The 26,815-nt window shown below is 40.0% G+C and overlaps 1 protein-coding gene across 9 annotated transcripts in view; it reads right to left on the minus strand.

Moving 5' to 3' along the window:
- trim37 (tripartite motif containing 37) overlaps nucleotides 1-26,815 on the minus strand; it is a 317,829-nt gene that overhangs the window by 43,505 nt on the left and 247,509 nt on the right. For 6 of the 9 annotated variants that reach the window (XM_087140616.1, XM_087140614.1, XM_087140610.1 and 3 more), the window contains one exon: nucleotides 25,873-26,272. In XM_087140616.1, coding sequence (XP_086996742.1) covers nucleotides 25,873-26,272 — 400 coding nt within the window. Of the gene's footprint in view, nucleotides 1-9,908; nucleotides 10,516-10,793; nucleotides 10,937-14,840; nucleotides 14,991-15,306; nucleotides 15,461-24,935; nucleotides 25,531-25,872; nucleotides 26,273-26,815 lie in introns of those variants that run through there. The other 3 variants (XR_015426287.1, XR_015426288.1, XM_087140615.1) reach the window with 3 other exon arrangements.

The following is a 26,815-nucleotide window of genomic DNA, read 5'->3' on the forward strand; positions in this document are numbered from 1 at the left end:
ACCGGTATGTACCGACCACACTGCCGCTCGCAATGAGTTGAGCGTAATGATAAGATCGCCGCACGGTGTACCATTGGCTCAGCATAGAGACGGGGAGGACTGGGCTAGTTAGCAGGACATGGGTGGCGAGGGACACGGGGGTGTCTCGCCCGGCAATCGGTTCGGACGTAACGGTGACGGGCTGCTACGACTCTCGCTAGCATCCTGGGCTAATTCGTGCCGCTCTCCCATCGGTCCAAGCTAAGCTAGCTGGTCATTCATATCATTCATACGGTTACATTTCTTCGCCATAAGAATGTTTACTATCGCACTTCTCTCGGTAAGGGTCCAACCGCTGCACTACGTTAGGTTCCGCTCTCGCAATAAGGGTTTGGTCCGCCGCACCTGACCGACGAGCTGAGGAAAATCTGCTCTATTTATAGGATTCTAGAGGCTTAGGAATTAATAAAATATGAGCGTCGCTGAACAGCTCAACCAATGAAAATCTTCCATCTCAAAGGGTCACATGACTTCCTGCTAGAGTCGTATGCAAGAATCTAAGTGTCGTGTGTAACAAGGTAAAATACAGAATAAGAAGTCACGTGTACAAAGTGTAGAGCCGGGTGCGTGAAAGTTCTTACCCGGTCATCTGTGGCGAATGATTGACAGTTATAAAGTCTGAGGTTTCTGGATATTAGCATTTCAGGGAACCTTACCACACCCAACCACGCAGCCACATGGAGGGGAATTTCGACATGCCAAAACTGAGCAGAGAAAACACAAGGATAAAGGAGTGAAGGATCACGCCAGAGTACAGCATGAATAACTTAATACAAAATTAGCGTCTCTGCTACATGTCCATAATGCATAGCTGAGCTAAATAAGAGACCCTGACAAATGCAAGGACTGAGAATGAGTAAAACTAGGGGGCGCTAGAATTCCAAGATTCCAGGGTGTGCAACAAAATATTACTTAATATTCAGACTCTTCGGTACGTTTAACATAACAGAGCGTAAAGTACCCGATTTCTCTTTCGCTCTTATAGTAATCTTCAGCCGAAGTAAAGGAGTACTCGTTCATTTGTGTTGATCAGAAAATGTGTATAAAACATATGGGAAAAAATAAAATATTCAAATATCAATATAAAATAAGGTGATAATGTCATCATGAAGTCATCCATTTGCAATAAATGTTGCATCAGGGTCTTTGTTGGCTATCACTATGTCCACTATCAAACATTGCAAAGTTACCAAAATTGTGGCTCAAAAACATGTACAAAGTCAATGGGCCATAAACTTGTCTGCAGAGACACTGCTCCTTTTGCTCTCAGCAGCATGTGGTCGGCATTTTGCCAAGTCCCAAGTATATGCCCTACTCACTGTGCACCGTCTATATTGCAGGAAGATATTGGGCGTCCACACATACACAGTAGCATATGCACAGCATGGTAATGTGATTTTCGAGTTGGCAATTTATATTTTAGGGGGTTTTGTCGACGGCGCTTCATGTGTGTGGAAAAGTACACCAGTTATGCACTTCATGCAGCTGACTCCAATGTTCTAGCTGTCATCTCATGCACAATTCATGCTTATATCTCTTACGGTTGATTATTTACCAAATTTTGAAGAATAAAAGAATTATTATTGTAACTTCCAGTTTGATGTCGTCATTGGCCCCATCTATTAAAAATTCATTTTTTGGAATTTTTATCCTGTCACTAGAGGGTGCTTGACAATTAGGTGGTGTCATCAGTAGATGATTTGAAAAATACTATACCCAAACAGACTAACACCATTGAAAACAAATTAATATCTATTACTAATTTTAAACAATAAGACCACTTCCAGTTTCGACCGGAAGGAAGAGTCACTTGATTTTGCCCACAAGAGATGAATTAAAGACCACATTTTATCCTGGCACTAGCTGCAAACAGAATGTTGCAGGAGGCCACGATTGATTTTATATGTATTTTTACAAATTTAATGGAATATTTATATATTCAAAATTTAATAATAAATCACTTGAATACATCAGCATTACATAGTTATTTTTGTATTTTCTTTGCCTTATGGTGAGTGCTTCGTGTAACACTGATGACAATTGAACATTGCTAAGTTACCAAAACAGTGCCTCAAAAATGTGTACAAAGTCAATGGGCTGAAATAAATATTGAAAAAGTAGTAATAAGTCACTTGATGACGTCATCAAGACATTGTGTTTCTAGGACCATCTATGCATAGAGGTTCTTCATTGGTATAAGTTTGATGAAGATCCAAAGTTGCAAAAGCACTAAAGTCGCGGCAACAAAAAACGTGTACATAACAAATGGGTTTTTGCACCAAAGAAGAGGAAGCAAAACGAGAGGTCATTTGTCTGTTTGCCAACAGAACAGAGGGCTTTTTCGCATTCTTTTGTACATTTGAACAACTACGGCATCATCACATCAAGGCATTTTTGGTATATAACACCTCTCTTTCAAGTGATTTGCAAAGTTTCAACCTAAAAGAACATGTACTTCAGGAGATATAGGGCTTTAAAGAGTGCACCTTCAATGTCACATGACTTGCCTCCTGATGACATCATCATTACATGAAGTCAATATTCCTCTAAAGCAATCCCTTTTCAAGATATCTGCTTGATTTGAACCCGATCTGACATCTACTTTAGGAGATATAGTGCCTTAATTGATGTCACGTGACTTCTCTCCTGATGACATTATCAGCAGATAATGTCAACATTCCTTTAAACCACTCCCTTTCCAAGATATCTGCAAGATTCGAACCCAACAGGATATGTTCTTCAGGAGATATAGGGCCCTAAAGGTTACACCCCTAATGTCACGTGACTTGTCTGCTGATGACATCATCATCACATAAGGTCAATATACCTCTAAAGCACTCCATTTTCAAGATATCTGCAAGATTTGAACCCGATCGGACATGTACTGCAGGAGATATAGGGCCTTAAAGATTGCACCCTTAATGTCAGGTGACTTGTCTCCTTATGACGTCATTGACACATGAGGTCAATATTCCTAAAAAAACACTCCCTCTCAAGATATCTGCAAGATTTGAACCCAATTGGATATACACTTCAGGAGATATTGTACTTTAAATGGTGCACCTGTAATATCACATGACTTGTCTGCTGATGGCACTGTCATCAAGTGAGGTCAGTTTCCATTTGTAAACCTTCCCTTCCTAACAACTGCCTACAAGGTTTCAACCCAATAAGACATGTACAATACAATATACAATACAAAACATTATACTTATTGCAGAAAAGGCTTAGATATCTTAAACATCTGTCCCTTTTGGCGTTCCATACAATGCAATCTGCTCTCGGCAGCACGTGGTTTGCATTTTGCCAAGTTCCGAGTATATGCCCTATGCACTGTATGCCATCTATATTGCAGGCAGATATTTGGCGTACACACAGTAGCAGATGCACAGCATGCGAATGGGATTTTCAAGTTGGAAATTTATATTTTAGGGGGTTTTGTCGATGGTGCTTCATGTGTGTGAAAACGTACACCAGTTTGCACTTCGTGCAGCTGACTCTAATGTTTTAGCTGTCTTCTCACGCACAATTCACGCTTATAGCGTATACAGTTGATTTGTTACCGAATTTTGAAGAATAAAAGAAGTTTTTATTGTAACTTCCGCTCTGATAATGTCATCATCCGAAAAACCTCACACATGTGTAGACTGGGAAGATGATCATCTACATCAATTTTCAGGCAATTCGGAAAAACTTCGCCACAGACATCTATTCAAAATGCATTTTTCGTAATTTTTAACCTGTAGGTGACATCATCAGTGGATGATTTGAAGATTACTATACCCCAACAGACTAACACTATTGAAAACAACTTGATACCTATTACCACGTTTACACAATACGACCACCCCCAGTTTCAACCGAAAGGAAGGGTCACGTGATTTGACCCACACAAGATGAATTTTATCCTGCCACTTGCTGCAAACAGAATGTTGCGGGAGGCTATGGTTGATTTTATACGGATTTTTAAATAAATTTAACGGAATATTTAATTATTCAAAATTTAATAATAAATCACATGATGACGTCATCATGACATAAATATTTAAGTATTATCTTCATTTTATAGTTAGTGCTTGCTGTAACTTTGAAGAAGATCAACGATTACTAAGGTACCAAAATGGTGCCTCAAAAACGTGCACAAAGTCAATGGGCTGAAAAAAATATTGTAAATCAATAATAAATCAGTTGATGACGTCATCATGACGTCATGTTTCAAGGACCATCTATGCATAAGGGTTCTTCATTGTTTAAGTTTGATGAAGATCCAAAATTGCAAAAGCACTAAAGTGGCGGTGACAAAAAACGTGTAAAAAACAAAGGGGTTTGGGGTCAGAAGAAGAAAAAGGAAGAGGAAGAAAAAAAAAAAGAAACAGAACACAAAGAATGCCTTTTTCGCAAGATTGCAAAAAAGCCAACTAGAACTCTGTGTTGTCTGAGGGACAAAACACAGGGTTTTTTCACATTTTGAGGTTTCAAAACAACTGTTGAAGATACCCAGTTTAATGATCTTAAAAAGAAGTCTTCCCTGTTCATGCTGCAGGGTTTAAACCAATAGGTCATGTACTTCACGAGATACACCATTAATGTCACATGACTTGTCACGAGATGATGTCATCATCACATCAGGTCATTTTTGTCTACAGCACTTCCTTTCTAAGTTATCTGCAAGGTTTGAACCCAATCGTACATGTACTTCACAAGATATAGTGATTGGAAGAGTGCACCTTTAATGTCACATGACTAGCCACATGATGACGTAATGACAACGTCATTAATTTGCCAGGTTCTGTTCTTGAGTATCTGTGCTTGGTATAACTTTGATCTAGATGAAAGGTCGCTAACCGAAGAAAATATACCTTCAAATCTGAATTCAAAGTCTATGGGAAAAATACAGATTTAAAATTTCAAAATGATTACGTCATCATGACATTTTTTTTTCATAGAATCTTGGCCTGAGTGTCTGTGCTTGGTATAATTTTAAGACAGACTGAAGATTGCTAAGCACAGAAAATACACTTCAAATCTGTGTGCAAAGTCTATCAGGGAAAAACAAAGATTTAAAATTACATGAAAAATCAGATGCTGACGTCATCACTTTGAACCCCATACTGATAAACTTCATCTTTAATGGAGTATTACGTGATTTGCGTCAAGGTCAAATTTTTTTCAAAATATTACTTCATATTTAGACTCTTCGGTATATATGTAATCAAATGGAAAGCCCCCCCCCAAAAAATCATTTCTCTTTCGTTCTCATGGTAATCCTCGGCTGAAGTTTAGAGCCCCATTATAGTCTTTCAGATCAATAACAGAGCATAGTAAAAACCGTGTACAATCTCTATCGAAAAGAACTGCACCTTTAATCTCATGTCAAGTGACCGCTGATGGTGCCATTATGACAATTCTGGGACCCTCCTTACATGGTGGAGTATGAGTGTGCACAAACATTAAATAAGTTAGATTGACCAGAGTCCCGAAGTCTTGCTGCTGAAAAACGTGTACAAAACCTATGGGCTAAACTTGATTATTAAAAATCAATAAACAATCACATGACGACGTCATCGTGCAGTCATAAATTTGGCATTAACTCTGCATGAAGGTTTTTGCTTGCTGTAACTTTGATGACGATTGAATATCGCCGATAACCAAAATCGTGACTGGAAAACATGTAATAAATAAATAAATATTGAAAAATCAACAATAAATCACTTGATTACATCATCACAATGTCATTGTTCTAGAACCATCTATGCATAGGGTCCTTCATTGGATCAAGTTTGATGGAGATCCAAAGTTGCAAAAGCACTAAAGTCATGTGTAGGAAAAACCTGCAAAAAACAAATGGGCTTTTGAGCAGAAGAAGAAAAAGAAGGAACTAGAGGAACTGTACCTGTCTAAAGGACAGAACACAGGGCTTTTTCACCTTTTTGTGGTTGTGAAGAAAAGAGCTTTGTTGGCATAGCACAAAATGTTTGAATATTTTCATATTCATACACTTTGTCAGAATTCCTCTGAACACTTTGGCTACTAAATGAGCAAATGCTTGTAGTACTTCATGCATATTCAGTAATTAGTATATTTTCTTATCCAGTTCACTTCCCATGGCCATGGATTTCTTTGCCCACATTTAAATTAATTTGCTATTTTGTTTGACTATCCAGGCCAGGTTAATTTGCTATTTTGTTTGACAATACAGGCCAAGAAGCCGCAGCAGTATCCCTCTTCTATTGTGAGATACATCTTTAAAATATTTAGCTTTGCCAAGTAAGCTAATGCACCCATCCCAATGCACCCAACTTCTTTGTGCGAGTGTTCACGAGGAGGATCATGGATGGTGCTGAGTGTGATACAGATGTGTACAGATGTTGATATGAGATGTGTAACCAAGTATAAGAGCTATAGTTTTTGAGAGAAGAGAATAGAGCATTTTTGATGATTGTCGTGATGACATGTAGCTTGTGGATTGCCAGAGCCGCACACATTTTAAGCCTGTTTGCTGCACTGTGCTGCACCAGAAGCAGATATTTGCAGAACTGCTAAAGGCAATTGGTTAAGCAAATCCAAGAGCGGGCTAGATCAGCAATCCAAGGTTTGAAAACTGCAAGAAAACTGTAAGTTAATTCTTGAATTGTTTCTTTCGACTTAAAGATTTAATTAAAGTACATACTTTTGCCTAGTGTTAGAAATCAATGATCGAGAAATATCTAAGAAATTGTGATTGAAAGGCATTATGTCAGATTTTGCCTCTTGGAAGAAGATGGCACCGTTAGTACATTTGAGCATAATTATGTTTTGTTTTTTGGAAAATCTTTCTTTGAAAATTAGATGGCCAAATGGTATCATGCTGGAAGTGCCTGACCCTTCATGAAGGTGAAGCTTGGTTTGGAGACCACTATTTGGGGTAAATGACGCCAAAACCTTGCCTTCAACTTGCGTCGCAGAGATGACTGAGAGCACTACAATAGGGTTTTTGGTGAGTGGCGTGTGAGCTAGCTGAGCAACACCTGATCGACCGCCACTGAGTCTACAAAGGACTAGAGGACCCACATAACAGGATCCAGTATTTATATCACAGTGAACTGGATGCTATTGCCAATTGATAATCATTTGTGACCAGGTTCTTTTCTTGAGTATCTGCGCTTGGTATAACTTTGATCCAGATGAAAGGTCACTAACCGAAGAAAATATACCTTTAGAGTTTTTGGTGAAACTAAGATCAATCATTTGCAAACTGCAAATTCATTTACATGTCTAGTCCTTGGATAGAGTTCGGTAAAGCTGAGATCGATCATTTGCGAATTGCAAATTCATTTATATATACAGTCCTTTGATAGATTTTCTCTGGTTGTACACGTGTTATGTTGTGACTGTGCAAGTTTATCATACGCTTTAGTTACGCCATTGATATTTTGTAGTTTTGTATTTGAGTTGGACCATCCATGGAGGTCAATTTGCAACAACAGGTTATGATGTAAAGTGGAAACCACGAATACAGTTATACTTGGGTGAAAACCACACTTTATGAAATATCTCTGATATTTGGCCAAACAGTCAATTGACATCTAAAATTTCATTTTGTAAAATTATTCTAATTGCAAGGAGGTGATCTATTGTATATATTATATATATGTTTTTTATGTACTAAATATGGTAGTAGACATCTGAGGGTGTAAATAAATAAAATTGTCTGCAAAGAATTTGTAAAAAGAACTGTTCTTTAGTATTTTCAAGATGTATTTTTGCGTTGGGGAGATGTTAATTATATATAACAGGTTTTGCCCTTACCCAACGTATATTAATAAGCCCTGTATGCTCAGTGCTTGGTCCGAGAAACTTGCGAAAAACCTCACAAGCTTACTCGGGTGGGACTCGAAACCCTCGACCTCCTGCTTACTAGTGCTAGATGTCTTAACCACTCGACCACCGAGCCGTTGGGTAAGGGCAAACCTGTTATATATAATTAACATCTCCCCCAACGCAAAAAATACATCTTGAAAAATAGTTCGCGGTACCCGCTGCTTCATTTGACTCGGACCGGGCCAGCCGACCCCTGCAAGCTCGGTGGTCGAGTGGTTAAGACATCTGCACTAGTAAGTGCAAGGTTTCGACCCAATCATGGCATTTACAATACAAAATACAATATAAAACATTATTGTTATTGCAGAAGGAGCGCAAATTAGAGCCTGAAAACATTTATCAATTTTTGGCGTTTCATACACGGGATCTGCTCTCCGGAAACATGTGCTTGTCAACTTACCAATATGCCCTACACACTGTGTGTTGCCTAAGTTACAGACAGATATTGCGCGTCATGCACACATTAGCCAAAGCACACTATGTGAATGGGATTTTCGAGTTTGCAAATGTGTAAGGGGAATTTTGTCGTCGGCGCTTCATCTGTGTAAAGAAGTACATGCACTTATGAAGTTCATGCAGTTTGACTTTTGATAATTTAGCTTTCAATACGGGTTGATTTTCTACCAAATTTTGAGGAATAGAATGACTTTTTATTATAACTTCTGATCTAATGATGTCATCGGCCCCAAATTTCACAAAATGTGTTGACTGGGTGAAGATCATCATACCGGTAAAAAAAAATAATAATCTTGAAAAATGTTCAGGTGATTAGGATAAACTTTCACCACAGACATCTACTCAAAATTCATTTTTCAGCATTTTTAACCTGTAGCTAGAGGGCACTTGACAATTACATGACGTCATCAGAACATGATTTGAAGAACGCTATACCCCAGCAACTAACACCGTTGAAAGCAAGTTGATACCTATTACCAATTTTAAACAATAAGCCCACTTCCGGTTTTGACTGGAAGAAAAGTTCATGAGATTTGACCCACACGAGATAAAATTAAGACTCAATTTTACCTTGGCACTTGCCACAAACAGGATGTTGCGGGAAACCGTGATTGATTTGATATGTTTTTTTATAGCATTCACGTTATATTGAAATATTGAGAATTAATAATAAATGAACTGATGATGTCATCATGATGTAATTATTTTAGTGATTTCTTTATTTTAAGGTCTGTCCGTGGTTTAACTTTGATGACAATCAAACATTGCTAAGTTACCAACATGGAGCCTCGAAAATGTGTACAAAGTCAATGGGCTGAAATAAATATAAAAAAATCAGTAATAAATCACTTGATGACGTCATTGTGACGTCATTATTTTTGTATAATATTTGTCTCAAGGTCCTTCCTTGGTATGACTTTGATGATGATTGAAGATAGCTGAGTAACCGAAATGATGCCTCGAACACGTGTACAAAGTCAATGGGCTGAAATAAATATTAAAAAATCAATAATACATCAATTGATGACGGCATTGTTCTAGGTCCATCTTTGCAAAAGGGTTGTTCATTGACATAAGTTTGATGAAGATCCAAAGTTGCCCAGGGACCAAAGTCATGGGTAGAAAAAAACGTGCACAAAACAAATGGACTCTTTGTCAGAAGAGGAAGAAGAAGAAGGAAGAAACGAGAGATTCTATGTCTGTTTGCAACAGAACATAGGGCTTTTTCGCTTTTAAATGAAACTGTCAGCGTCGTGATTGCACCTCTGAAAAGTTTCATCCTGCTGGGACATGCACTTTTGGAGATATAGGGCTTGAAAGGTAGCACCTTTAATGTCACATGACTTTTCAATAGACGACCTCATCATTCCATGAGGTCAATTTATTTGATTGCCGGTATGAGGATTTGCTGCAATACAGTGTGTATGGATTTGCAACTGTGTCCATGTAAAATCATCTTAATACCAGATGATATGGGACTGTTAGGGCCATCGGTATACACAAACTATTAAGAAACGTCGATTTCAAAGACGGGAAGAAAAATAATACAAACATCAATTTCACACAATTCTTTCAAAAGTACATCTTATTTCCTATCGACAGTAATTGGACAAATGACTACTCTGAACAACTGTATCTGCGAGTGCACAGCAGTAGAAACTCTGATTGAGGAATTTAAGTGTGTGCTAAGAACTACACCCAAAACACTGAAACTGGTCCTGAAGTTTAAGGATTATCAGAGTTAAAGAATATGTTAAAGTGTCCTTAGTATTTATAAAAGAAAAGAGAAAAACTGCATTAGGGTATTTCACTATTGTATATTATATAAATACCGGTAAAGGTTTTTTTATGTAGTATATACTTAAGAAAACATGGGAACACTTTCAAAATATCTGACACTAGTGACCACTGAAAACCTTGCATAATGCTCTGAAACCTGTGCTCACAATTTCTGCAAAAATCTTGGAAAAAAATATGCCGGGGACATGTACACATACATTTATATATCTCATGTCCTATTGGTTTTTTTTTTTAAATAATTTTATTTTGATAAAATCCTTCTGTAGAACGTTCTTGATACAAATTGCATTGCCATCGATAACATCTACATGTCGAAAGACTTCATTCACGTATGTGCTGGTAGACATTCTTCTGTGTCATCTAAAAAAAAACAAACGAACATAATAATAATTTATTGTGCAACAGTTATAAGTTCATGCATGAAAAAAAGTAAGAACTTTCTGCACTTTTGATATCACTTGGCTACATGAGTAGGAATGTTACAGTAGGAGACTGGATACATGGATATTGATCAATGAGTGATTCGCATTAGTACATGCATGGGTCCTCCACCTCTCTGTGCTTCATGACTGCATTAATCAGAACTGGCAGTCTGTTTGTTTGTATGTCCGAGCAACAGTAGGCCTTTTCACCATTACCAGTTAATTTCCTTGCTTTGTTGTACTGCAGCTTCCTTTATCGTGGGAAGCCGTGCATTTGATCGATATGTAACTGCAGTGACATTGAATTCTAACATGAAGAACATCTGTGGCTTTCACTTGCTTCACAGCGTGAAGGAAGCCTATACACAAGAAACAAATAAGGAAATTGAAACATTCAGCTTATATCAACATGTAAATAATCAAATACTGTGAACCAGTGATAATATGGTTTTGTTTTGGGAAAGGTAAAATGAAAAAAAAAAATGAAAAATGCACATTGAGTGTTTTGGAAAAAATGAAGGAAAAATCCGCTGTCATGTTTTAGGGCATACATTTTTCTTCATAGGGGAACTTGTCCAAAAGCTTGAACCACAGTTGAACGCGGACACAGCGGTTTTCACAGGTCCTTAGCAACCAGTGGCCTGTCCACTGTCTGTGCCAACTTACCATATCAAAAGCCCCCTATTGTTATTTAACTTTTACACCAGGCGCAGCTAGTGGAATCCGACCGCGGCAGCTGCGCTTGTTCCTCAGACACTTTGGAGAGCGGCAGCCACCACGTCTATATTAATTTATTGGAATCTAGTCCCCTAGCCCTTAATTGTTGCACAAGAGTCATGTTTAGTTGACTTGAGGTCCTTGAGGTCTTCTTTATAAGTTACACTTTTGTGCCACAAAGTTTGTCAGTATATGATTGGTTAGCCCGAATTCATGCACTTTGAAATAGTTGGCACTGGCCAAACCCTTTCACTGCTGTAATTACAATGTCAATTGTCTTCATTCAGAGGCACACTTTTAAATTCCCAATGACTGCTGGTATTCCGATCGGAGCTTGCTATCCAATCTCAAAGAAATACTTTGTATAAATGTTTGAGGATAACCACCTCCTATTGCAGGAGCTGTCATTCACTGTTTAAAAAGGGGATTTTTTTTCTTTGCAGATTGGATAATTTTTTCTTTTATTCTGATTGAAAAGGGCCCTCGGCCGTTAACAATTTAGAGAGGGAATTAGAATTCTTCTTTATCTAAAAAAAATGCTTATTGTTGGTCATTTTTTTAGCACTATTTTTCAGGGAGAAAAGGGGCGTAGGTTCATTTCAGACTGAAGTTTTTCAATCTGAAAACAAAGACTGGGCATGTATTTCAGAAATCTTGCATGTCTTGGCCTCTCAAATAAGCATTTTTTCCCAATGCTTAAAGACTGCAAACCCATTTTCTGCTTTAGATTTTTGTGTCTCTTGTTACTATGTTTTTGGGTAAAACTTAATTATCCCCGAGTTTATGATCGTATATAGAAACACACCATACATCATTTTTCTCTAACTGTGCCAGCAACCTCCAGGTCATCATCCCGGAGCTACTTTGAGATGGGTTTCAAGTGAGATTTTAGACTTAACAGTCTATAGAATATGTACACGTTAATTAAAGTGGTGAGTAAAGCGGGTATGTTAGTCTCAGACTTTTCTTTTTGAATAGATGTATACCAATATGGTCAATTGGCCATTGGGTATATTTTTGGTGAAGGGCAAGAGGAAAAAGCAAATTTAATATACGCCCATAAAAGTGTAAAGGCTGGTCCATACTTCAGGCAAATGCGAAAATACAGCGAATACGACGTCATGAAAACTTTGCAGCAATATTTCGCCAGAGATGAAGTGAGTTCAACTTTTGTGAATTCTGACCTTGAAATTTTGCATACGTGCTTGCTTTCCTGATGAATATGCACTAACACATTTATAATGAGCGTTTGCGAATCACAGTGGTGGAAAAATGTGCATAGTGTTTGCACCGGGCCGGACGGTTGGCAAAGAAGGCATGAGGGAAATGCAGCAACCAGTCAGTGTACAATTCCTGCCAAAAAGGGTTGCAAACATTCCACTAAATGTACATCGAATACGACTGCAGCTCTACAGTTGGAAGTCAGAAAAAAAAACACTGCTGCCACCAGTTTTTCTGCAGGTTCATTCAAAGAGTGATCTCATGTCTATATTTGTGTTTTCTGTGTTCATGTACGTACTACTCATATTCGAAAAGAGTGTGTTTCCACAAAATTTCCAGATGTAGCAAGAGGCTAATCGCCCGCCCTTCCAGATGCGTCACACACTCCTACAACACAATACACAGACATCGTTTGCCAGTTTCCTATAGTCACGACAAACGTAAAGCATGATTAAAAAAATCAATGATTTTATACATTGATTACACAAACTTCAAAACAAAACTTCCCTTCCCAATTCGGATAAAAATACGGCCAAATAAGTTCGCTTGACTACTCTCACATCTCAAGAGCCCAACTAATCGCCCAACACTAAACTATTCATATTGCTGTAAAAGAGCTAGCGTACCTGCCAATGACACTGTATGTTTTCATGATGTACGTTTTGCAAGACACAGCTATCCAATCACAATACATGCATTCCTTCATGACATCATGCTTCTTCAGCGACCATCTCGTATGCGGGCAGCCGCGCCATGTGGTGGGCGAGTGCACTCAGACTATTAATAAATTGTGTCATGCAGCTTGTGTCGAAAATCATAAGACAGACGGAAAATAAAATAGAGGTGGTGTCTGTGAACAAACACATAGCTGTTCCCAAAATGTTTTTTTATTTTCTTTTGATGACTGTCAATGAGTATTATAAGTTTGCAATCAACTGGAATTCAAATAATTGCCAAAGTGGCATGTATAACTAAAAACAAATGATCACTGCAATTGAAGGTATAGTGCATGAGATATGACGATTTGTGTGTTAAAATACAACTTCCAGTCAAACCAGAAGTAGAGGTCACATGAGGTCAAGATATCACATCCCGACCTTGTGCATACCAAATTTGAGTTAAATCAGTCAAATAGTTTACTAGTTATTAGACTGTAAAGAATGAACTTTTGAATTGAGGTCACGTGACCCCTGATGACGTCACAATTACAAAAAGTTTCGCGGCCAGGCCTACATGTGTGTGCGGTTTAGCTTTCATGATCATCCATGGCGATTGGAAGCCTTTTAAAAATCCCTGGATCGATACTTTCACATGTATTTGCTTTTTCTAATCTCACATGCACATTAACATTTTCCATATGACAGTGAATTTCATTATTCTAAACACATCACAGTGTATTTGATTAATTCATTGGCATTTCCAAAAGTGACAAAAACCCGCCGGCAGAAAGTCAAAATTTTTCAATGTGGAGTTTTTCCTACCATTTTACTTCCTTTAATCTAAAGAACAAATTAGCAAAGTGCCAAAGCAAAATGTTGTTTAATAGTTTCATAGCAACTGGAAACAGACAACTAACAAAAAGCTTAGCCTCTGTGTTTCTCTATTTTCAGGAAGTGACAAAAAGTCACATCGTTATCCTTGCACGAGTCTGGGTGTACACATGCATGTGGATGATGCTGTACGGGTACACGTTCATCTACATGAACACCTGTGCGCTTGTTGAAATACTGGATAGTACTCTCTGTGTGTGATTTGACTTTGTGCCGAGTAACATATGTTTCAGGCATTGCGCGAATCACCTATGTAGCATATACAGAGTCTGCTTTTTTGTGACTCTCTGAGAAGAATTCACTGCATTTATGTCCCAAACACGTTGCAGATGCAGCGCCCACATTCCGAGGATAACCAGTCAATATACGTGAACATGTACATGTACACTGAGTGTCTGTCTGTGCACCACGCATAGAATATTCGGGTTGACCGTGGTCGCTGCGGCAGGCATTCATAATTCAAGACAGGATCAGCATAACAATTGTGTTCATCCCGCCTCATTAAATGTTCTTGGCATGAGTGAACTTCAATGCAGTCACCGCAGTTCCCAGCTACAGGGCTTAACCGGTGACCACGTGTGGTTGGACAAGCTCCCTAAAAACCACCAACTCCTTTCTGTTCTGAAGATTTACAAAGACTTCAAATGACATGGGGACTAATTGAAAACTTTGGGATCTTTTGAAGGCTGATAACTTTGCACTATTCTTCTGAAACCAATTTGAATAATTTCTGCAGTTGTCTTTCAATAAATTTAGTGGTGCCATGTATACATACAAGTAAATATCACTTCCTGATGGTTGCAGTCTTGCTACGAGTAGTTTGATGAAGCTGTTCTCATCCTTCTCAGGATCAGTCCTGCTTCAATTGCACCACCATACCAGGGACATCCAACATGTCCACCCTCATGTCTGTGCTGATGAACATCTGTATCATCGCAAAAGGAAAACACGTTTATTACAGGTGCAGTAGTTCATGTGTTGATGATGATGTTGTTGAACACATATTCATCGGCAAAGCAACTTTGCATTCTCACTAAACGGGGCATACGCAGGGACTTGAATGTTAAAGTGAGGGACCAGGCACATAGATGTTGATGGTGCGACCTTTTATGATGGTGATACATGGATGTACCTTTCCCACTCACACACCCATACACTGTACACGCAAACTTTGATTCATGACTGCATTAACCAGAACTGGCAATCTGTCTGTATGGCAATGCAACAGTAGGCCTTTTCACCTGTTAATTTCCTTGCTTTGTTGTACAGCAGCTTCCTTTATTGTTGGTACCTGTGCTTCTGGTAACTGCAGTTGTGTTAAATTCCAATGCTTGGAACTAAGATGGAGAACAGATTTGTCTCTAGCTTTCACTCCAGCAGTAGCAAGAAGGATACCTATACACAAGAAGCAAATATGGAAATTGAAACATTCTGTATAATAAGCGTATGTCGACATGTAAAAATAACATAGGTCTACATTCAAATTTCATACATTTTTGTATATTTACCATGAACCTGTAATGAAATGTAAATTAATTTTAGATTTTTTTGCCCTGCCCGATATGTACTTTAACACTGTATACTAAATCTAATATTAATTTGCATCTGGGTGCAAACCCATCTTTGAAATAACCATAATGGAAATGGTTTGTCTTCTGAGGGCATAGATATAAAATTCGGTATGCGAGGTGAGGTTTTAGGGGACTTTAGACAGTTTGATGCCCGTGTCCAGCACAAACGTAAAACTTGTGCAAATTTTTGTACTATATCCTGATTTGATTTGCCTTTGAATAAAATCCATCATAAACCACTGAATAATGTATTCAGGAGGGAGCATAATGAATTTGTGCAAGTTGATCTCCGAATTGTGCTAAACACCTAGAATGTACATAATCATTGTCAATCGCCTTCTTTTATCATTTGGAAATTGTCGGGCAGCCATGTCGAAATGTTAAAAAAGGCCATTTGTAGAGTTCAAGTTACTCAGGATATGTCAATGCAAATTCAGAGCTAATTTGAGTAAGTTCTGTTTCCCCTGACATCACTGTCCAGAGCTACAGAGCACAGAGAGTGCAGACAAAAACTTGCAATTGAGAATGTTTTTTAATACTATTGCATACCGGTTCCAGCACTTCATCCAGCTTCCAAACCTGGCTGCCCATAGCACCATACCGTCTGTTTGTTGGGTGCACCCATGCTCACGATCATTGTGATCATGCCATTTTGGTACACTTATTCGGTACTTCTTCGGGAATGTCAATGTTGATGCCTGAATTTGGTTTTCATTCAGCTTTCGTGGGATAACCTTGGAATCCTCTGATCAAGCAAAGTCCATTAAGCACTTGATTAAACACAATTTGTGCAATGTCGGGCCCAGGAAGTCCCAAAGGATCCAAAGAAAGAGATGAAAAGTACAAAGTGCTTACGTCCGACTGGTGCCCGACCCGCGAAACAGTGCTACGATGGCAACAGAGAAGGACAGGGACCTGTTTATGGCTGGGCTGCACCCAATATATATACACGAATATATTCAAATCACTTTGCACAGAAAGTAATTATTATCATATGCATACAAAATTTTTTTATTTCACAAATGTTTATACATTAAAAATTAAACAAAGAAATAACAAATGATCCCTATGTTGGTCAATGAATTAAACCGGGCACCGTACAGTTTACAAATCAGCCTTGCCATGGCAGAGGAATTACAGGGAAATTTGGGATCACAAATCACAAAACTTAAACAGTGATTTGTAAAGTAGCATTTGTGACAATTAATAAAGAAGACTCTATCACGGTGTGCACATTCATCGCCAATTCGCCGATCCTTTTTTTACTTCACAGACATGCATAAAAATGCAACAATTCCCAGGCTTAAAGCACAGGTGCATGGCCCTGCTTATGAATAATATCTTCAAGCAAGAAGGAATCATGTTTGCGCCATGTTTAGTGCAATCATGTCGTGGCTGTGATGCACTGGCACCGGGCCCACAGGACTAGACTAGTTGCGACTGCACAACCACTGCGACTAGTCGACAATACCATTAAGAAGGTAGACAAGGTATTGGTGGTCACTCACGACTATCAAGTTGTGTAGTGCGTGTGAACCGACTAGCCAAGCTCAGTGTACAAACATTGCGTGGGCATTATGGGCAGCATGTGGCTGCTCCGTGAACACATGTGGTGCAGCCCTCCATGCTCTGCAAGCTGCGGGGCCTGGCGGGTACTCCACTGCATCGAAGGCACATACATGTACATGAACAGTCGCGGGCGCCACAGGTTATGCGCTGCATACGAGTTCCAGCCACGAGTTGTGGCACAGTCCGACAAGTCGCTGCGTCACAACTAGTTGACTATCTGGAAATTGATAGTCGTGACTACAAACACCTTTTGGTGTCGCATAGGCCTACATCTAACCTGTCTCCACGATGAAAGCAGAGCTCCCAAGTCAGAGCCACAGCCTAATCCAGATGGTAGCAAAGGCGAAAGTGCAAACTTCGCAGAGCAGGCAGGAGGTAACACAACGGCAGGTCAGCAGGGTCAATGTACGATGGCAATTGTACCAGTTCAAGTCAGATTCAAAGATGGTATAAAAGCTGTAAAGACGTACGCATTCATGGATCCTGGAAGCACTGTCACCTTTTGCAGTGAAAGATTGGCTCAACAGCTTGGAGCAAGTGGTCCATGTAAGCCCTTTACTTTGGACAACATGGAGAAGCCATACTCAATGAAGACATATCTCATCGACGGACTGAAGCTTAGTGACTTGGACATGAAGAATGAGATTGATCTCCCAGTCACATACACCAAAGGCACAATTCCGGTTTCCAAGCACCATGTCCCAAGGACAGATGACACCTCCAAGTGAGATCACCTGAGAGACATCAGTTTGGCGGAAATAGATGCAGACATTGGACTCCTGCTAGGCAATAATGTGGCAGATGCTTACACTCCGTTTGATCTGAAGACAGGTCCAGCAGGTAGCCCTTATGCTGCTTGGAATCTAGTGAGAGACAAACAAGTACAGAATGACATAAGTTGTAGCTTCATTGTGAACAAGGCTGAGGTCACAGCAATAACAGAAGTAGACCAGCTGAAGCATCTGGAAAAACTAGTTCGAGAAACTATCAACATGGACTTCCCTGAGAGGCTCATCGATGACAAGAAAGAGTATTCTCAGGAAGACAAGCGATTCTCGGATTTGGTGAACGAGCACACCACTCACACAGATGGTCACTACTGTATTGGCTTACCATTCAAAACAGATGGTGTGAAACTACCTGACGACAAGTCCATGGCATTGAAGTGCCTAGACAGCTTAAAGCGTAAGCTGCAGAGAAGTAGTGAGCTCCATGATGACTACGCAAAGTTCATGTCAAAGATCATAACTGAAGGCTATGTTGAGCAAGTTCCATTGGAAGACTTACACCAGGCAGATGGCAAGGTGTGGTATATTCCACATCATGCAGTGTACCATCCACGCAAACCCGGCAAAATTAGGGTGGTCTTTGACTGTGCTGCTTCATACTTGGGTACATCTTTGAACAGCATTTTGCTACAAGGACCCGATCTCACAAATAGTTTGGTTGGTGTACTACTGAGATTCCGTTTTTCCAAGTACAGGTTCCAAAAGACCGTGACTGCCTTCAATTTTTTTGGTGGCCCAAAGCAGATCTTGAAAAACAGCCAGTTGTGTATCACCTGAAAGTCTACCCCTTCGGAGCAGTGTTGTCACCTAGTTACTCAGGTTTTGCCCTTAAGCAGACTGTAGAGGATAATGTTGACCAGTGTGGAAGGGCTTCGTGTGAAGTAGTAGAAAGAAGCTTCTATGTGGACGACTGCCTTGTCTCTGTTGGTACAGAACAAGAAGCTGCTCATTTGATCAAGAGTACCACAGCCTTGTGCAAAGAGGGTGGTTTTTGTCTGACAAAGTGGATGTCAAATAGCCATCAGGTTCTGCAGATGGTGCCAGTAGAGGAACAAGCAAAAGACATCAGAGAGTCGTCGATAGAGAACCAGAATCTTCCCAATGAGCGAGCTCTAGGGGTGTATTGGTTTGTTGAATCAGACAAATTGGGGTTCAGAGTCAAGCTGCCAGATTTGCCTGCTACACGACGAGGAATACTGTCCATCACGAGTTCAGTATATGACCTTTTGGGCATTGCAGCTCCGTTTGTGTTGAAGGCCAAGCTTCTCCTTCAAAGTCTTTGTCAGCAAAACTTAGGATGGGATGAAGAAATTCAAGGTGACGATCTTCAAATCTGGAATCAGTGGTTCAGCGAGGTGGAAGACCTAGATCAGCTGAGGATCAGGAGATGCTACAAGCCATCAGGGTTTGGCAAAGTTGTAAGCTGTCAGCTTCACATGTTTTCAGATGCCAGTGATGTAGGCTACAAAGTGGCTGCTTATCTGCCGCTTGTTGATGAAGTTGGGAGTATCTGCTGTTCTCTTGTCATGGGAAAAGCAAGGGTTGCTCCACTGAAGAAGACAACTATTCTGCGTATGGAAATGACGGCAGCCACTATTGCGGTTAGACTTGGCAAACTACTCACTCAAGAGCTTGGCTAAGATATACAAGAAAACTACTACTGGACAGACAGTATAACGGTACTGTAATACCTTGCAAATGAGAGTTGTCGGTTCCAGACTTTTGTCGCTAATTGGCTTGCAGTCATCAGAGATGCTTCCAACTTGAAGCAGTGGAAGTACGTGTATACCAAACTCAACCCTGCCGATTGCGCAACACGAGGTCAGTGAGCAAAAAAGTTTCTTCACTGTTCTATGTGGTTTGAGGGTCCAGCCTTTCTGTCACAGCCAGAAACAGAATGGCCACAGCAAGATACCCATGTGACCCAACTACTTGATAATGACCCTGAGGTGAAGAAAACCGTACTAATAGCCAAAGAGTCACCTACCAGTCCAGTCGACAGACTTCTTGAGCACTATTCAGATTGGACCAGACTAAAACGAGCCGTTGCTTGGATATTAGTTTGGATGAAGCACCTCCAAGACAAAGTGGCTGCACGCAAGAAGTTGAGGCAGAACTTAAAGAAGCAAGAACCGATTCCCGTGTGTAATTCAACAAAGTCTGAATCAAGCCAGGGCAGAGTTGATCAAACTCAAGAGGCCAGAGATTCGAGTCATACTCGGCTTACCACAGATAACTTTGAGGTTGCTGAGAGGATTTTGGCCTACTATGTCCAGCTGAAACACTAGAAGGACGAAATCAAATCGCTCCAACAAGCAAGAGGGAAAGCCACTCTCAACAGTAAAAAAGTCTTCTTCATAAAGAAAGCTTGATCCGAAGCTTGTGGGGGGCCTTCTGCGGGTTGGTGGTCGGCTTTGTAGAGCAGATGTTGAGTTTGGGTCCAAGCACCAGATATTGCTGCCAAGGGACTCGCCTTTGTCCAAGTTGATTCTTGAGCACGTACACAAGTCAGTTGGACACTTGGGCAAGAATTCTATACTAGCAGAGCTTCGCCGACACTACTGGATAATCGGGGCACCATCTATCATCAAGGGTATCGTCTCAAAGTGTGTTATTTGCCAAAGATACCATGCCCCATCTGAGCAGCAGAAAATGGCCAGTTTGCCGCGAGAGCGACTTGCACTGAATGAGCCTCCATTTAGCAGATGTGGGATGGACTATTTTGGTCCGTTTGAGGTAAGACGTGGTAGAAGTGTCGTTAAGAGATATGGGGTCATATTCATATGTTTGACTTCACGTGCTGTCCATCTTGAACTGGCGCACTCACTAGATACGAGTTCCTGTATCAACTCAGTTTGACGATTTACTGCCCGTCGTGGACCAGTTAAGAGCATTCTGTCTGAAAATGGAACCAATTTAGTTGGGGCCGAGTGCGAGATGCGTGAGGAGATAAGTACTTGGAATCAGCAGAAGATCCATGACAACTTGTTTAAGAAAGGCATAACCTGGCAGTTTAATCCTCCAAAAGGGTCCCATTTTGGAGGAATATGGGAGCGGTTGATTCAAAGTGTCCGGAAGATCCTCCACTCCTTGCTGCGAAAACAGAGAGTCCAACTAAGTGATGAGTCTCTCCAAACTTTATCGTGTGAAGTGGAGGCAATCATGAATGGGCGACCACTGACCGAATGTCCTAACAGTCCAGATGATCTACATGTCCCGAGTCTGAATCATCTGCTTCTGCAATGATCGGGCGAGAGTCTGCCTCCTGGTTTGTTTGATGATTGGGACAAATATTCTGTCAGGCAGTGGCGACAAGTTCAGTACCTCGCAGACATATTTTGGAAGCGATGGTCAAAAGAGTACGTCCCTCTCCTTCAGGCAAGGCAAAAGTGGACCCAACCCAGGCGGAATCTGACTGTGGGAGATGTTGTCTTGGTGATTGACACGACTCCAAGAAACTCATGGGCACTTGGGAGAGTACTTGAAGTTGTCAAGGACAAGAAGGGGTTCGTTAGGAGTGCCAAGTTGAAGACAAAAACTTCTACTCTAGTTCGTCCTGTAACTAAGTTGCGTCTCCTAGTTGAAAGCAGTATTTAGGAGTTACCAGTACCTACTCATATTTGTGTGTTGTTACATGTTTTCAGCAGGGCTTATGTTTTAAGGGTGTAATAGAGTTTGACCTCTTTGATAAGTATTATGTAATTGTTAATGAAAAACAATTAGAGGGCCGGTATGTAGTGGCCAAACTCATTTTTTATTTATAATCCATTGAGGGCACTATAGGCGGGGACCATAAAAAAACAGCACTGAAACAAGATGGCTCCATCACGTTTTGCATCTGACAGATTTTGATTCGCCCATCCTGCTGAAGTTTATTAAATGGTTAGAGCTCATTATTCTCAGGATTCTCATATTAAATTAAAGAATTTGATTTAGTAATTACTGGGTTGTTTAAAGCCTTGTATAAGCTGAAACTCACTCATTTAGGCCATGCTGTTACATCGGTGGAATACTTTATTGTAAACGGTAAATAATACAGATACGCACATGGGGGGCTTACATATTGGAGCTATAGTCAAAATTATGGGGTTTCATATTGTCTAACTTGTTGGGCATCATACTCTTTTAGGGGATCTTAGATACATGTACTAGTGTCACTTAGATACACCTAAGTGTAAGTTATAATTGAGGTCAAAGCAAACATTGGGTGCATGTATATTTACACGTTCAAAGTGGGCACACATACATGTATTATTATCACCTAGACGTCGGATGTACCATACTCATGATTTATGTTTTATTTTGATTTTATTTTAGTCAATCTGTGCCTGTGTCTGTGCATCAAGCTGTATGCATGAACAAGAAGAGAAGCATTAAACATCTGGATCTGAAGTGCACACTGTACATGTACTGTATTGCGTGTGTATCCTTTGGCAGATTCAAGTGCCATAAACGCAGTGCAGGCTTTGTCGAGTTTAGCAAGAGTAGACTCAAAGAAACACTTGTCCTTGTTCTTAAATGGAAACTTCCCTGTAGGCTTGTGAGCATTTGAAGAAAGTTTATGTTTAGCTTAATTGGAATCTCATGGACAGAGAGGAAGTTGTCAAAGTCCTCCCTAGCAAACTGAAAATAAGTCGATGCTCTGGCTGGGTATGGATGCCATTGTTTCCCACTTGCAACAACTTTAAACATCCTGACGCATGAGCGGTCAAGTGGAAGTTCCGGGAAAATTGGAGTCGATGCCTCCATCCTAGTGGGTTGGCGCTTGAAGGAAGCTTGTGATGAGGCCTCAGCTATAGATGGATTAGAAGGCAGGCCTAATATGTGGATCCTATCTTTCTGAAGAAGAAGGGTTAAAATTGGCCAGGAAGATGATATCCTTGTCTTCAGAAGAACTTCTATCTGAAGTTGATTAGAAGAAGGAGGAATGTCATGTCTTGTTGAATGGCCGGGGGGCCAGAGTAGAAAGTGAGCTGTAGTCTGCACCGGAACCCGAGTAAGTTGAAGGGACGAGGCCGTCATAAGAAGATTGCATCACCGATGAATGCAGATTCAGATGCAGATGCGGATCATGTTCTGCAGTCAGAGGGTCTGGATCTGGAGCAGTTGCCGGGGGAGCAGGATTGGACTCAAGGCAGCTGGCTATAGAAGAGAGCTTCTCATGACATGATGTTGACATGATGTCGGCCAAGGAGTTGTCCTTCCATGAGGAGCAAGACTTCTTGCGTTTGGACTCTGTGGAAGAAGAAGAATGCTTCCGCTTCTTGTGTACAGGAGAACTTGTTGTATAGCCAGAGGTCGAAACCTGATGAGCTGGGGCATCGGAGGCTTGCTCCGGCTGCTGTATGGGTACAGCGAGAGAGGGCTGGTAGAAGCAGTCTTCACAGAAAGGCCCAGAAGGTAGCCGGAAGATAGAGTGACGTATGGAGTTCAAAAGCCCCGACAGCGCAGAGGGCCGGTGGGCTATGTTTCCTCAGGTGCAGGCTGTGGTGTGCCTGTGTGGCCCAGTATTGTCTCTGCAGGGACTGCTTCCAAAAGCAGTGTTGCATTGTCCTGTGAAGAGTCAGCATGTTTGTCATTGTTGTAGATAGCACTAGCAACATGGGGTATGTGAGTTTGTGAGCTTGTGAGCCATGCCGATGATGGGTGTTGCCCACGGTAGGCGTTAAAGAGAGTCATCCAATAGGAATGCTTGGGAATGAAACACTCACACTTCCTCATGAACCCCAACAAACCCAGGGTCAACCTGTTGACCCTATATATACCAAGGAAAGAAGGGGACCACGTTATCGAATCGCTCGCACTGTCACACAGAACCCCCAACAATCCCAAGGTCATCCCATTGACCCAAGCACAGTCAACAATCTATGGAATGCACACATATGAGAAAAAATTTCCACCAAAACAAGAAAATGCATGCATTAGAGTAGAAAATATTAAATGTATGTTTATGTTACAGTTTGGTAAGAATATCACAAAGATGTAGAATTGAAACAGAAACTAGATAAACTCGAAGATGCCAAAAAGACATGTCCGTTTAGAATCACGCTAAGGAAAAGAAAGACAAACATGGCGGCTGCTTCGCTAAGCATCATAGGACTAGAGGATGTACTACAGTTGATCAGAGGTTTTAGCAAATTAAATCAGAAGCAAAGGAAGTTGCATATTTAGCAACTGTTTGGGGTAGATTGAAAGCAGAAGACTCGGCCATTTCTTTCTTCCAAATATCCAAAAGAACTTTAAGAACTCAAATGATTTTATATCACGTTATATCAAGTTAAATCAACTTTAATCACTGATTTGAATGATGATTGAAATCGCTTACCAAATATAAGAAAAAATTTCAAAAAAATCATGCTCAAGAAACCTTAAGACTCGAATTAAAAAATCTGATTTTAATATTTAAAAAAAAAATCATTATAACGTCTGCATAGTTGCCGACCGAGAAACTTTTGTGTCTCATAAAATTGTAGGGCGCCCTCATTCTATTTTTGGGTTTACGTCAAGGTTCACACATGACATGTAATTTCCGAACGCAAGTAACGTAAAACCCCAGAAACTTACGCTAATAATTGCCCCAGACTCTACACAATCGGTATGTATTTGGTCTAAATTGTTATTAGGTGTGAATTATAAGCATTAAAGAGTTAAACGAAGTAAACTTGGGCCATTCTAAAGGGTGTAAAGGTGAAAATCTAGGAGGATTTGGGGGGCATAAACTTGGGCTTATTTTAATCATTCGCCGGGATACCAATTATTATGTACATTTCATAGAGGGTTCGAGCAGACGTTTTAAGTTAAAATCTTGGACCACGCTATTTCTCATTTATTATTCATTGTTATTTGTTGTTTTTGGTTTCTAGTGAACCGCTACTATACCGCTACTATACCGCAACCGTAAACCGTCGTAACCACAGTCACAACAGCAAGGCTAGACTTACCACACACGGCTACATGTGCACAGTTATTTTATACTATAAAGGCTGTATAGGCCTAAGCAAATAAGGAGCCACATGTAAAGGTTTGAGAGTGAATAAAGTCAGCGAGTTCAGATTGAGTTTGGACATATTTCCCATGTACTAAGCTACATCATGATTGTTATATTTAAAGGAAAAAATCCTGATTTTTATCAACCCTGTCATTAAGGTGTAATCTGAAACTGTCACCCAATTCATCTTTGGGCATAATATATTCAACCTGAGCTTGTCAAAAGAACTGCAACTTATATTGCAGACAATGATATGCACCACACTAAGAGCAATCAACAGCGCCTCCTGGCAAAGAAACAGACATTTGTTTACATGATATTCTGAAAATTTGACAATGTAACAATGCGACGGCACGACGCAACTATGCAATGGCATGACGCGACAATGCGACGGCCATATATAAGCAAAACAAACAATGCGACATGACCGCATGACATGACCGTGCAACGGCATGACACGCTGTTGACGGCGGAAGTGGTTACAGACCCAAGGAAGAATGCCCCACATGTGCTGTGTAATTGGCAGAAATGGAATTCCACATATTCCACCTGTGGACAAGATATGCTTGTATTTATAACAGGGACAGACCAAAGAAATGAGGGGGAAATTAATCAAGTTGAAGTACAAACAATAAGAACTGTTCTGAAAAAAAAAAATTTTTTCCTGCAGCCTTTGTTTCACAGTACAGAGACATTGTTGGCGAAAGCTTTACAAGTTGTAAGAAATGAAATTCTGTAACACATTCAAAATGGATCAGATCGTAAGCTACCAACGAAGTCAATGATAATTTAGATGATGGAAATAATTTTCAGTAAAGAAAAGAATTTCAAAGACCCTGTGGATAAGTTATTCATGCAAATCAATAAATATGTAAATTCAAGGAAACTTACCATGGTGAATCTTATATGGTGGCCTTGGCAGAAACCTCAATGAGCTATTACCTGCACCAGTAGGTCTGTCCTTTAAGTCCAGCAATTGTAAAAGCATGGCCTCTTCATTCTTCAAAGTCTGTAACATCTCTTCCCCTTGCTGCCCCTCAAGGTTTCCAAGGGCAGTATCACCACCAGTGCTATCACAACTTCCATAAAGGCGGCCCTCGGCTCCCCTTTCCACAAGGTATTCTTCATTGCTTCTGGTGTTCAAAAATCTGCTGTGGTCCACATCATTTTCTGAGGACATGTTCTCTTCATCAATATCATTTTCCTCTAAACTATTTTCAGCATCAGACTTGGAAACCTCATCCAAGGATTCTGATGAAGACCCACAAATGCTGATCCCACACTCACACAACTGACCAAAAAAATAAATGAAATAAATATCTGCTTACAAGAGGTTTCTCAGAGAACTATTTTACCAAATTTTTTTTTTACCAAACTTTCCAGGCAACAAAATTATCTATAACTTTGTACTTCGTCTAACATCAGGTTGATAAATTACATTCGTTAATTTTATTTATTTTTGGCAGTTCACCTGAAAACTGAGGCTTACACAGTTAGAATCAAAGACTATAATATTTTATGAATTAAATTTACTCTTGAAAAAAAAAACCCAAAAACTTACTGACAATTTCTTTATAAGCAAGATTCAATTTCTAATTCAAGAATAACAATCATCTTTGCCAAATTTAATCCACAATCCCCAACCACAGATGCAAGAAACACTGTCCACACTTGTAAAGTGAAATAGTATCACAGAAGCTGTGCCTATTTTCACAACTCATGACAGTCCACAACTACAAAAGATCAGCTTTTGACTTTGGAACATTATGAACTTTTAAAAAGTTTATGATTTTAGCAAAAGTCCCAAACCAACATTATCATGTTTAATCTTTTC

Source organism: Acanthaster planci, linkage group LG09 (assembly GCF_054643075.1).
Source record: "Acanthaster planci isolate LZ-2023a linkage group LG09, COTS_SCS, whole genome shotgun sequence".
NCBI classification, from domain to species: domain Eukaryota; kingdom Metazoa; phylum Echinodermata; class Asteroidea; order Valvatida; family Acanthasteridae; genus Acanthaster; species Acanthaster planci.